Below are 14353 nucleotides of genomic sequence, written 5' to 3' on the forward strand. Positions count from 1 at the left end.
TGCACAGTTCCCTTGTGCATGGAAATGAAATGTGATCTATTCATTCCATCTTCTTATTCAAAGACTTGAGAAAATTAGGTGAGTCTGATGATTCGTGACACAAACTTTAAAACTATGTTCAATACAGCTTATTGCACTCACTGGGGTGATTGTGATAATAATCACTATCTTTTTTGAGTACTGGCTTTTATGTACTACATTTATAATTCTCACAAAAAAACCACATAAGAGTACTTTTATCTAATGGGTTAAGAGTTTGCCTAAGACCAACCACACAGAAACAAAACCAAGACTCAAATGATGTCTAACACCAAAGCCTGAGCTCTGTTCCTGAATCAATGACGTTTAGATAATTTTTTTGGTAGAACCACTATATTTAAGCCATGACTTCAGTATCATGCTGTCAATCAAGCATTGTGAAAACACTGAGATTCTTTGTTTTATTTTAGAGAGGGAGGGGGGAGGGGCAGCAGGAGACAAAGAGAGAGAATCTCCAGCAGGCTCCACACCCATCACAGTGCCCAATGCAGGGCTTGATCTTACGACCCCAAAAACATGACCTGAACTGAAATCAAGAGTCAAACACTTAACCAACCGAGCCACCCAGTTGCCCCAAGAACACCCAAGATTCTAAATTACCAAGGCCAGAAATTTTCTGGTGAAGCAATTCTCATAAAATAGCTATTTAGTGGGAAAGGGTACTAACTGGATACTAGGGGGGAAATTTTTTCTCTTAAAAAGTTCCATCAGCCAGGATCTCCAAATTCCATAGGTGTTTAATTCTCCTGCCCATGGTTTACCTCCTCAGCTGGGTTCTAGAATCACCTCTACTCAAAGTGGAGTCCTCAGACCAGCAGCTTGGATGCTTGTTAGAAATGCATAATCTCAGGCCCTATTTTTATTTTTTATTTATTTATTTTTTTAAAGATTTTATTTATTAGACAGAGATAGAGACAGCCAGCGAGAGAGGGAACACAAGCAGGCGGAGTGGGAGAGGAAGAAGCAGGCTCATAGCGGAAAAGCCTGATGTGGGGCTGGATCCCATAACTCTGGGAGGGATCACGCCCTGAGCCGAAGGCAGACGCTCAACCGCTTAACCGCTGTGCCACGCAGGCGCCCCTCAGGCCCTATTTTTAATGGCTGAATTAGAATATGCATTTTGACAAGATCTGGCAATTCTTATGCTCATTCAAGTTTGAAATGCTCAGCTAGATGACACATATCTTATCCCCAACCCCAATTAGATCCCTCAATCATCCCATTTCTTACTTGTGTTCTCAACTTCCGTTTTTTGTTATTGTTTACCCTCACATAGAAATACTCTTTTAAAAGTCCTCTGCTGGGCGCCTGGGTGGCTCAGTCTGTTGGGCATCTGCCTTCAGCTCAGGTGGTGAACCCAGGATCCTAGGATCGAGTTCTATGTGGGGGGGAAGGGGGAGGTTCCTGCTCACTGGGGAGCCTGTTTCTCTCTCTCTCCTTCTGCCCCTCCCCCCTGTGCATGTGCCCTCTCTCAAGTAAATCTTTTTTAAAATTTTTTTAAATAAAAAAATAAATAGAAGTCCTCTGCTGATCCTGCCTCCATGGACCTAAGACCTCATTTTTCTTTTCTCAACCATGTGCCTTGAAGGACGTGTCTGTACTCCCCGCATCTGTATCTCTGCCTCCTGTTTGTGTCTCAACCTACTGCAGTATAGTTTAATTACACACCAAATATCATCTGGCCCTCTACTATATGCCAAACACTGGGCCAGACTGAGGATAAACTGTGTGCAAGAGACATGGTCCTTGTCTTCAAATGACCATCTCTGAAATGGTTTTGACACAGATAACCAACTGAGTCTCTAAATTACCAATTCCACTTTTCATTCATTATCAGATAGGATTCATCTGTCTTCCATAAGTCAGAGATTAAAGAGATTCTGCAAAAATATAAAATACTGCTACTCTTCTTTTTAAATAGTTTTTATAATATTGTTCTTTATGTTAACATATGATGGGTTTATTTGTATTTTAAAATGAATTAATATTCTGAAAGTGTTTTAATCTCTAATATTTGTAGGTCAACAGATATCAGCCCTATAAAAGTTCTCTCTCTGGGCCCCTCAGTAATTTTTAAGAATATGAAGGGGCTTCGGAGACTGGAAAGTTTGAGAATAACTAGACCCTATTTTGAAACCAGGTTAGTTACTTAACAAATTGCTAAAATCTACATAGCTATCAACTATACAGTTAATCTCAGAGGGGTATGAATAAATTGGCCTAAGCATTTTCTATCCTATGTTTTATTAATTTAGCTAAAGACGTCACTTTCTCTAGGCATTTCATGCACAGTAAGGAAACAATAATTGACTACTATCCCTCGAAAAACCAAAAGCCTTCACAGGACTATTTTTAGTATTTGAGATACATGCTCTTGTCTCCTGAAAATGGAAAACTACAAGGTAAAAATTAAAACAGTAAGGTGAACAGTTAGCTTTAAACATTCTTTCTGTCTTTATTTTGCCCACAAGCAATATTTTCTTAAGTTCTTAAAATCAGTACCATTATGCTCTTATCTTGAATACTTCATGTGTACCTGATTAAAATGAAAAAATATTTAAGACATTTGCATTTTGTTCAAAAAAGAAATCAATTTCTCAGAAGAATGCATCTTTTAAATTATACCCAAACCATGAAATATGCTTTGGTCTCCACCATAAAAATATGAACACTATAACATTCCCATGAACTGTACACTATTATCAAATGGGTGTAGTTCTTTAGTAGTGATGAAGGACAGGAGGAACTTCTGGTTCCAAATACTTCACATTGGAGGCAGAATAAAGAAAAATAACTTTCTACTGCTTAGCCCTAAAGGAAAATGCAAATGTAACCCCTTGTCATTTTCTACTACAGGTAGTTAAACTCTCAGTAGGCAGTCTGATTTTCAGCAGACAGGCTTTAGGACATTTTTAAATGGTCTAATTTACAACCTTTGCATGTGTTACAAGTCTTTCATGTTTAAGATACAAATAAAGTCTCAAGCAATTTTCCATCTTGTCCTCACAGAACATGTGCAGGACAGAGACTTTATCCTTAGCTCTAAAAGGATACACTACTGAACATAACTTAAATACCAACCATGTTTACATGTTGATAAAGGGTACATTTTGAATCAACTAAAGTGAGTCATTCACATTATTTGGGGTTTATTCTTGACCACATGGATTTTTATTCTAAATAATTCAATTTATACTCATAGCTGTCTTATGGATTAGAAAGGCTTCATTATATATTTCTAAGCCTTTTAAAGACTTTATTTTAGAGAGAAAGAGAGAGAGCAGGGGGAGGGGCGGAGGGAAAGGGAGAGAGAGAACCTGGAGCAGGCTGCTGAATAGGGAGTCCAACACGGGGCTCAATATCATACTGGGGACTCTCACCTGGTCATGAAGGTGGAAGCAACAGTCAGGTTCAGAACCACTATCCTAAACAAAAAAGTCCAGAGAAAAACTTAGAATAACTTTTATTCTAGAGCAAAACAAGTAAAAATATACAGGAAACTAAGGGGGGATTGGTCTGATCAACTGGCACAATTGCCACCAAGACAATAAATGTTCTTCATTACACTGAATCCTCTACATCACAACAGTTTATGCAGGTCATACTCTGAAATCAAAAGAAGCAAAAGAAATGACAAACCTTACTTTAAGTGATCTGAAAACTCAGTACTTTCCACACTTAGTTTTTAGTAGTAATTTTGCTGAGAGTACGAGGAATCTCATTTTAAGATCTTACCAGAGAATCTTAATAAAGACATTAACTACTAAACTTTATACATGTGTGTACAAATCCTTCTAAGTTAGCTATAAAAACCTTCTGCAATGATTACATAATTTTCAAAGTGGTTTTAATTTCAGCTGAGGATATAAATAATCTACAGAGAATTTAGACGAAAATTATTTGCCTATTCAAGGTATGAATGTGTGAACATGTGTGCATGTGTGTGCACATATATATACATGCATATACATATCTATATATTTGTTAGTTCCCAGGTGATATATATACAAATATATATACATATATATACATATATGTAAGCTTTCTCTAAAAGAAATAAATTTCTACAAATAGAAAAATGTTTTCAAAGTGAAGAAAATATTACTTTTTGCCATTTTCTCACAAGCACCAATATAAGAATCATAAGCCTATACATACTACTTTGAAAGATATTAGAGTAGACAATAGCTGAAAATTTCTCTTATTTTCAAAATGACATAAGCAGGTTATATGTTATACACAACCCATTTACAAAGCTTACCCAATAAGCACTGTACACAAATCTAAGATGGAATGAAACTAAGTATGTTTAATTTTTATACAGTATGAAAGATGGTTTTCACTTAAGACATTCATAATACACAGAGTATTTTTTAAAAAGCTCTGAGGAGTTCTGCAATTACCCCCACCCAATATAACTGTATTTTTTTAAAAATTAACTTTAACCCAATGTTTTCAACAGATACTTGACTTCAAACCCTTCTTGCCCATTAAGTCTGAAAAATTAGTATTCATCACAGCAAACTTGGAGAAATGATGTAAATTTTTGGTAATAAATTAGATACTAGGAGAAATTCAGCAAGGCAACAGGCAGGAAACTGTTTAGGAATACTTAAAATTTTAAGATAATATACAAGATAGAGGTGAGTACAAAATGCAAATAAATGATGGAACAAATGAGAACACTTGGTTGTTACTGGCAGGACAGAAGCACCATCCTCATACAGTATCGGTTGTTTCCGATGATTTCTTCATCCCTATTACCATCATTTCACTCAGGCCCTCTTCACCAAAGCGTTTAAAGGTCTTCCAAAGTGACCCTCCTCATTATAGTCTCTTTTTTTCTAATCTAGGGCTTCCCAAACTTAATATGCATATTTATTACCCAGGGATCCTGTCGAAAATGCAAGTTCTGATTTGGTAGGTCTAGGGTGGGGTCTGAAATTCTTTTTTTAGCAAGTTCTCAGGTAATGCTGATGTAACCACAATTTGAATAACATAGATACAATCCATTCTGTAAGCCACTGCCCCATTACTCTTCCTAAAATACCACTTACCTCATGTCACTGCCTCAGGAATCTAGGTTAACTCAGTGAATCAGGTATACACTCTGACACTCAATGATTGGTCCAGAACTTCATTCCAGACCAATTTGGTCTTCTCCTAACCGCTGCACTCATTCCAACCCAACTCAGTATTTTTTTTTTTTTTTGAGGTAAAATGTATATACAGTGAGGTACAGATTTTAAATGAACGATTCAATGAGTTTTGGTAATTGCATACACCAATACTCTCCCCCAAAAAATATAGGGCATTGCCATCACACCAACCCTGTGTTTTGACCCAGCTCTATAAATACTCTTCCACCTTTCCTCTGCCTTCCACCTATCCTTTAAGATGCAGCTGAAGCCCTTCCTTCTTCAAAACACAGATCAAATTCACACACATAGCTCTGTCTGAATTACCACCTCTTTTAAGATTGAGCCATCACCATTTCTCATTGACCTTCTCACAAATCTATCTCCACTCTTACCCCCCTCCCCAATATATTATCCACAGAGGAGTCGGTGACCTTCTAAGATTATAAATCAAATCAAGTCACTCTCCTGCTTAAAACCTTCCGTGGCTTACCATCACACTTGCAATAAATCCAAATGCCTTTTTCTGCCCTCCTCCTCTGATCTCATCTCTCACCACCTTTCCCTTTCTAAGCTCTGGTCCTGTAAGCCTTCTTTCTGACCCTACAACGCAGTGAGATTTTCCTACTTGAGGGACTCTGCCTTAATTATTCTTTACTCTTCCCTACCACCTTTCTCTGACTGGCTGTTTTTTTGCTATTCAGATCTCAATTTCACAGCTACTTCCTCTTAAGAGCCTTCCCTGAGTACAAAATCTAAAGCATCCACTCAGTCACTCTCTAACTCGAATCTGACTTTGTCTAGCATCTGTCATTGGTGTCTATCTTCCTATAGTGTCCTTCACCTCTTCTCATAAGAACATATGCTCCATGACTATGGGACTTGTTAAAAGTATTCGGTGCTGTAAGTCCTGCATCTAGAACAGTGTCCAGCTCATGACAAGTTGATGCTCCACAATTGCTCATTAAGGGACTGTCAAAATATGTGATATCACATATACTTATACCATGCAGATGGAAACTACCTGTGCCCAATACAAAATCTCCCATGAAATTTAAAAGAGAATAAGAAAGCTACTGCTAGTCCTCAGACAAGGTAAGTCTTTCACAAGAAAGAAAGGGGAGAAAAGAATTACAGCTTTAATGTGGGGCAAAAATAAAACACAGATTAAGTCAAAGTTTAATTCACATAAAGTTTAATCAGTCAAGTTAACGAAAATATCAAAATTTTTGAGTTAGTGTTGGCAGCAGAAATTTAATTTTTGTTGCAAATAATACAGTATTTGGTGTTTCCATCACTGACAAGCTATGCTGCAGATAGAGCAATTGCATTGAATCTCAGTTCATCAGGGTCACGTTCCATAAACTTCTTGCAAACTTCTATGGCATCCTATGGGGGAAAAATGTGTAATTTTTCAGTTTATAAACATGTGTCTTCCTTTCAAACGATAAATGTTTCATATTTTCCTAATTCATATTAATTTTATATTGCAGATTTTTTCCAAATGCAAATAATTTAAAGCACAGACCAGAAGAGTGAATGGCGGGTAGCCTAATTTGCTTAGTACAAAACTGTAAGATATAGTAAGTATTCCTTCTTAAAATACTTTAAAGAAACTTTTAACTTGAAAATTACTATTTTTTAGCCACACAATTTGTTCATAAATCTAAAAATCTCTAAAAATCAGGATCAAGATACAAACGATGGTATCTTGGATTCAGCGAAATATGGGATATAATGTGCAACTCTTTCAATACTATTCCTATCTTTTTCAAATTTGATTCTTGTTCACACAAAGATCTCTGAAAATCTCTGCATTCGCTGTAGATTCACTAACTCAGAATTTTCTTTTTGGATTTTCTCAAGAGGGCAAGGACATGAAAGCATCCAAATTCAGAGAAAATGTTATTCAAGTGATCTTCAGAGATATTTTAAAGATGACAAGAACATTAATAACACTTAATGTAGGCCAACAAGTTTTGTTGTTACCTCTAATAAAGTTTCATCACTAGTTTCCCCGTGGTTAATTGGAAATGGTTTCCGTCCATCTGTGGAAAATGAACAAACAGTTGTAATGTTTAGCTGCTTATATAGGACAATGTACTTCCAACTTCCATTTTCCTCTTCCCACAGTAAGGCAGAAGTTAAAAGATACTGAAAATAATATATCCTAAAACAAATATTTTAAATGTGTTACCTATAAATATTTTTTATATTAAATATTATTAGAACCTTGCTTCCACGTTTGAAAGCCTAAATTACCTTCATAAACAGAACTTATAAGAAATAAACATTGACTTTAATTTCCTTAAAAAATGTAAAATTAATAAGTCGGTTTTTAAAAAGCTACAACCCTAGTTTCTACCCTCAGGAATATGAAATATTTATTTCAAGTCAGAAGGTTCCTAAGACTGACATGCTTATAACCAATGAAAGGGAGCCACCACAAGATTTATATATTACTACTAGTACCAAGGCAGTAAGTAGTATAGATCAACAATCTAAATAACCTAAGGAGGGCACGTATTGCATGGTGCAGTGGGTGTTATACGTGACTAATGAATCATCGAACTTTACATCAGAAACCAGGGATGTACTGTATGGTGAATAACATAATATAATAAAAACATTATTATGGAAAATAAATAAATAAATAAATAAATAAATAAATAAATAAATAACCTAGGGTCATTTCACTGACCACCAATGTTAATTAAACACAATTATAAACATCTTGAATAAACTACTACTTTATGAATGCTATGAAAAAAGGAAATGGTCCAGTATTATATAAACTCATTCTAACCCAAAGTTAACTGATGTTCCTTTTCCGATCTAAATCTCACATGTCTTATAAGTGGCACTTCAAGTTCAATCCATAAAATAATCCCTTCTATAATTCCATGGCTTCCAAATATAATAAAAATGTCTGAACCCATATGCACAGTGATAGAGTTGGACTGATAGATACCACTGTGAAAGAAAAATATGAGGGAAGATTAACCAAACAAACCAAAAGGCAAAATCAGACAATTATTAAAACTGGAGAAATAAAATTTATTTATTTATTTATTTATTCATTCATTCATTCATTCATTCATTCATTATTTGAGAGAGAGTGAGAACGAGAGAGATCACAGAGGGAAAGGAAGAGGGAGAAGCAGACTCCCCACTGGGCAGAGAGCCCAATGCAGGGCTCAATCCCAGGACCCTGAGATCATAACCTGAGCTGAAAACAGACATTCAACTGACTGAGCCACCCAGGCGCCCCAAAAGTTTTTTTAAAAGTACATGAATTATGGCTCAGCTGAGAATAATGTTTCTGTGGTCATAATAATATAAACAATTACAAGAGAACTGGGAGAATAGAAGAAAGGAAAGAATCTATTTTGTGACTGGGAAGGTGGGTAATGAACAAGGGTGACACAGGAAAGCTAAATTCTGATCTTCCTTGTGGGAAGTGAAGAAATAATACTGAGGCCACTTCCACCTCCAACCAGGTTGGAATAACTGGTACCGGAAGAGGCCTTCCACTGGAAACAACCAAAAAGCTGGATGAAATAGCTGAAACAGTTGTTCTTAGACATCAGGAAATAGGTGGCTTGTATGTGAGCTCAACGGTAATAGTTTTCTGCCAGTTCATGAACGGGAAACCCACGCAGAGCACAACGGTCTTAATGAGGAGACTGAGGAGAAAGAGAGCAGGGTTCAGGAATTTGCAAAATATCAGAAAGAAGGTGGCTTCCCACTTTGCAGAGCTGTTGCTGTTTGTCTGGGCCTGGGGGGCCGGTGCGCGGGGAGCATTGTGTCTGGGTCTGAGTTTTAGGCTGGAGTGGCTAGGAGCTTGTTTATATACAAGAGGAATGGGTAAATCAAGAAATACACAAAGGGTAACAGAGAACACTAGAATAAACTATATACTGTTAGATTTAGAAGTGTTAATGTAAGTGAATGCTTTTTAATAGACGTAACTGTGGGTGGGTCTATACTCATATTCACATATATGTTTATGAGTGTATTTTTCTAATATATACAAACATTTCCTACCTTTGCCTTCTGAGAGGGTCTAGCAGCAATGATTTCTTAGTAGCAATGAGCACACCTACCCAGATATTGGTTCTAAATATCATTTTCCACTAGAAGGAACCAGGGCTCTATGGAGATGCAACTGAATACAGGGTTGGGGCACAGAAAATCAAAGATGAGTCCAGAACTTCTTATTCTACCTGACAGAAAGTACTTGAAGAATGACAGAAACATATTAAAAGGACAAAAGGGCTAGCTTGAGAGGGTTCCCTTCAAGACTGAGTCTGGAAAAGTTTAAGCATCAAAATAAATGATGATAATGAACTGTATGTAACCTTTTGAGTAAAATATGAATCCATGAGTCCATTCTGACATGAATGAATGAATGAGGGAAAAAGGAAAGCTTCTAATGTTGTAGGAATTTTTTTTAAAAAACACCATTTGGCAACCATCATAGTGATAATTAAAAATCAGCAATGGATGCTAAATCCGATAAAGGCTTAATGAGAAACTGTACATTTACATTGGCTCAAAGTATCTCCTGATAAAATATTTATTCATTACTTATTAGTTAATAACTATAACATATTAACATATTAATAAGTTTAACAAACTTGTTAACTTCATAATGGAGAAATGCAGATACCACCTAGACCAAATGATAAAGGTCATCATCACCAGTAATGGGTCAAATCAACATTTCGAGCCTCCTGAAATGATGCACTGAGAACACAGCACTTCTGTAGTGTATGTGCCAAAAATGGATAAATCATGAGGAAATACCAGACAACCCAAACTGAAAAATAATCTCAAAGTAATTGCCCTGTATGCTTAAAAATAAATGTCAAAGACACGAGAGAGAAGACAAGACTGAGGAAACATTCCAGATTAAAGGAGACAAATGTGACAACTAAATACAACACACAATCCTGGATTGGATTCTGAACCTCTAGAGGCTATTGTAAAAATCAGAACAATTTGAGTAGGGTCTGTGAATTCAGTCATAATAACAGATCAATGTTAATTCCCTGATTCTGACAGTCATACTACAGTTATGCAAGAGAGTACCCACCTGTTTTGAAGAAATACATACAGAAATATTAAACAATAATGGGGTACTGTGTCTGCAACTTATTTTCAGATGGTTCAGACATATTAAGTGAATCTGGAAAATCTGAGTAAAAAGTTTATGGGAACTTCCTCTGTATACAATTTCTGTAATTTTTTATAAAATTAAAATTATTTCAAAAAAATTTTTTAAAAATTTCAGAGTATTCCTGTTACTCCAGGTAGACAATAAATTGTTAGTTAACAGTTTTCTAATCTGATGATTCAGTCAGTTCTGAATTCACTTCCAAACCCATTATTCTCATTTATCCATAAAGAGTAATTACATATATTTAGAAATATGTACTTCTCCTCCCCTACATATGCCATTAATGACATGAAGCCCTAAGGAAAAGGAAGAGGTGATAACAAAAAGATGAATAACTCAGTTTCTTTCATCAGCTAACCTTACAATTTAGAATGGAATAAATATAGTAAAGATAACCGCTATCCTTTGTTGAATAATTGTCCTGTAGTAATTAATTTACACATGTCTACAATCATATAGCCTTATTTTTAAACAAATAAGGTTACTTCAAAATGATTTTTTTTCCTTAAAAACCTACGCTGTTCTCCTAATCACTGTGTTCTATTCACTAACTCAATAGTCTTCTTGCTCAACATTCCTTTAGAATTTATTAGGAATCTGCATCAGGGGGCGCCTGGGTGGCACAGCGGTTAAGCATCTGCCTTCGGCTCAGGGCGTGATCCCAGCGTTATGGAATCGAGCCCCACATCAGGCTCCTCCGCTATGAGCCTGCTTCTTCCTCTCCCACTCCCCCTGCTTGTGTTCCCTCTCTCGCTGGCTGTCTCTCTCTCTGTCAAATAAATAAATAAAATCTTTAAAAAAAAAAAAAAAGGAATCTGCATCAGGGTTACTGCCAATTTCTCTTGCAGTGAATCAGCAACTGCCCATTTTCATTTGTCTTGTACTTATCCCTGTTCTCTATGGCATCCAAAAGATTATTGCTGTTCTTTATAAACTCTTTATCTCTGAAATTCTTGATCTCTGAAATTCTTTAAACTCATTGAAAGAATGTAATCCCCAAAAGGCTCTAATTCTCTGTCAGCCATGATCATTCTTCTTGCTAAAGAATACCTAACCAACAAGACCTTAGTAGTTCTTTATTTTCTGATGTTCTTCCTTTTCTGGTGTTCAAACCAATTTGAAAATCCTTTTGTACTGATCTTGGCATGCTACAAGAAAACCAGTCTTCATAGGTAGCTTACCCTTGATACACATCTTCCCTTCTAACTGTACTTTCTAGCTTCTGAGCTCAGAGAGCTAGTTAACCGAATTGAGTTTTTTAGTCAACTCCTTCCCATTGAGATGACAGAGATTTCCTTTTTCTAAATATCTTCTGGATGTTATTGTTTGTTCTACTGATAAGTCTCTCATTCGGAAGGTCATCATCACTTTCATAGTTTCTGGTTATGGCTCATATTTATCATTTTTCTGGCCTTTCCTAAGTGTACTTTCTTAAAGTCAACAAAATGTGTCTGGCAAGTCTCAGAACTCTCTACTTCCATTTCCACTAGTTGTCTTTATTATTCAAAATTCAGCATAGAAACTCAGCTCCCAGCAATCAGGCAGATGTGTGAAATCCCCAATCACTACTGCATCTTATCTCTAGATGTAGACTTTGTAGACTGAATTAGCAAAGCTGGTCTTCCACGCCGCCCTGCAGGTCTGTCATATATTCCCATAATGATGCGTTCTTTTCATTTCGGTTTGATTCCAACTCAAATCACTCTACTATTGTACACAGCCCTTAGGATTGTACGTTTCTACAAAATTATGTTCTTTACTTTCCTTGTCCCCTTTAATAGAGCCATTTCTTTTTAATTAAGTGTATTACTCTATTGTTATATTCCAAACAAAAAATCCATCTAAATTTTATGGACCTCATTTACAGTCACAGGAGTTCTTTCAGAACCCTTATGCTTTTAAATAAGCTATGGAAAATGAAAGTGGCAAGTTAATATATACACAGCAAGTAAGAAGAAAGAGAACTAAAAGTCACAGTACTTAGAAATTGGAAAAGACTTCTCTTTTTAATTTGACTTTTTAAAAATTTTAAAAATATAATTAATTTCTTTTCTTTAAGTAGGCTTCACACCCAGCATGGAGCCCAACGCAGGGCTTGAATTCACAATCCTGAGATTAAGACCTGAGCTGAGACCAAGAGTCAGACGTTTAACCAAGTAAGCCACCCAGGTGCCCCTTATTTGGCTTTTTTTTTAACCCAAAAAGAAAGTCTCATGGAAAAGGACAAAGACTCACAATAAGTACTATATACCAGCCATTAAAGAATCATAAGAAGTTTGTTATGTCTGAATGGATAAATTAAAATTATGAGGATCTCCTCCAACACTCCTCAAAATAGTCCACCTACAGTTAAATTTCTAAAAAATAAGTGTAGGTATAGGCCAAAATGCCAAATAATTAATCATGGCTACTTTGACATATGCCTTAGGGAATTGCTGCCAGAAAACACAGACCCCTGCAAAGTTAAAAAATCAGAGGCAAAACAAACAGATCGCACAAAAACCTAAAAACTAGTGATACTCGTTGCTGATTACAAAAATTAGTCATTATGAATATTACACTATATTTTAAAAGTTGTTTCAGGATCAAGATCACTCATCCAGATGTTGATGGTAACTAATAATTTAGTAAAGAATGCTGAAGTGATTTATAGGAGTTTCCTATGATTTTTACTTCCCTGCTTTGCTTGAAATACAAAGGTGGCATGCACATTTTCTTGAATTATAACTTGCTTAAACATCAAAAAAATATTTTTTTCTACTAAAAAATCTTAAACGGAAAACTTTCATTATGCCTATTCAATGTTATAGGGCAATTAATATTAAACACAATAAATGCCAACACTCCTGTTAGTCATAAATACTTTCCCATTTATCATTTCCCTCCCCAGAATAAATTTAAATAGTTCTTACCTAATTCATAGAGATGCCCATCTACATGAACTAATGCAATAAAATGAAGATCTACTTTTTCATCTATACTTGGTGCCTGAAATAGGAGGGAAAAATACATATTATGCATGTTAGTAGTCAAATTAATCAAGTACGTGTAAACACATACAAATATGAAATGACATGAGAGAACATTTATCCAATATATTTCAAGGTTTATTAATCTTTGATATGGTAGACAAAGAATGAACATGACCACATTTACGGCAATGTCCTCACCCATCAATCAGGAAAACAACAGCTAAAAGCACATCTTTCTTAATCTCAACTGATCTAAAAACCTTTAATTTTTTTCAACGTTGGAAGCCCTGGTGCCTAGCACAACACCAGGCACCTAGTAGACACACAATGCATACCTGCTGAATGAAATGAATGCATGAACTTATTTGTCTAACTTTTGATACTTGAAATAAAGTTAAAAAAAATAACATAAACAGTTAAAGAAACTCTTTTCAAGCTACATTTTAAGTCATCAAGAAAGTGAATTCTTTCCTTAATGATTTGAACTTGATAATATCTTTTTGTGAGCAATGTAATATAGTCTTAGAATAAAGTAAGTCTCATTATTCGTCATAGGTTCAAAAAGTTTAAAAATGAATAAATGCAAGAAACTAGCCCAAAAGAGTAAAGGGGGGGAGATAAAAGCAAATTAAAGTGCAATTAACTATAACCTATGATTTTTTTGCCTCTTTCTTAGTGAACTACTTGAAATTAACCTTGAAATAATACACCTAGTTTTTTTTTGGGGGGGGGTTTAATTTACCAAATTCAATTTGCATTAAGCAATATCTGCTACATTTCCTAGAAATGTAAATAAGTTACCCAAAATCAATACATGATTAAATGGTGCTGTCTATGATACACAGTAAGATGCACAGTTAACACTAATGTGTGTTAGCTATTTATCAAATCTTAAATGGAAATAAAATACAATCACTGTTAAATGCAAGTACAAATTTTAGAGGCAAACGCTTTAAAGAGGCATAAGTCAAATTACATCTCATATTAACATCCTGTAACACATTAGTATCTAAAGGTAAAAT

The 14353-nt window shown here is 35.5% G+C and overlaps 1 protein-coding gene across 2 annotated transcripts in view; it reads right to left on the reverse strand.

Moving 5' to 3' along the window:
* Positions 1-3484: 3484 nt before the first annotated feature.
* The window catches only part of UCHL3 (ubiquitin C-terminal hydrolase L3), a 66699-nt gene continuing 55830 nt past the window's right edge, over positions 3485-14353 (reverse strand). For both annotated transcript variants that reach the window (XM_057308000.1, XM_057308004.1), the window contains exons 6-8: positions 13272-13347; positions 7167-7225; positions 3485-6566 (exon numbers count right to left, since the gene is read on the reverse strand). In XM_057308000.1, coding sequence (XP_057163983.1) covers positions 6483-6566; positions 7167-7225; positions 13272-13347 — 219 coding nt within the window. In that variant the 3' untranslated portion in view covers positions 3485-6482. The remainder of the gene's footprint in view (positions 6567-7166; positions 7226-13271; positions 13348-14353) is intronic.

The sequence above is a fragment of the Ursus arctos genome, unplaced genomic scaffold, assembly GCF_023065955.2.
Source record: "Ursus arctos isolate Adak ecotype North America unplaced genomic scaffold, UrsArc2.0 scaffold_10, whole genome shotgun sequence".
NCBI lineage: Eukaryota > Metazoa > Chordata > Mammalia > Carnivora > Ursidae > Ursus > Ursus arctos.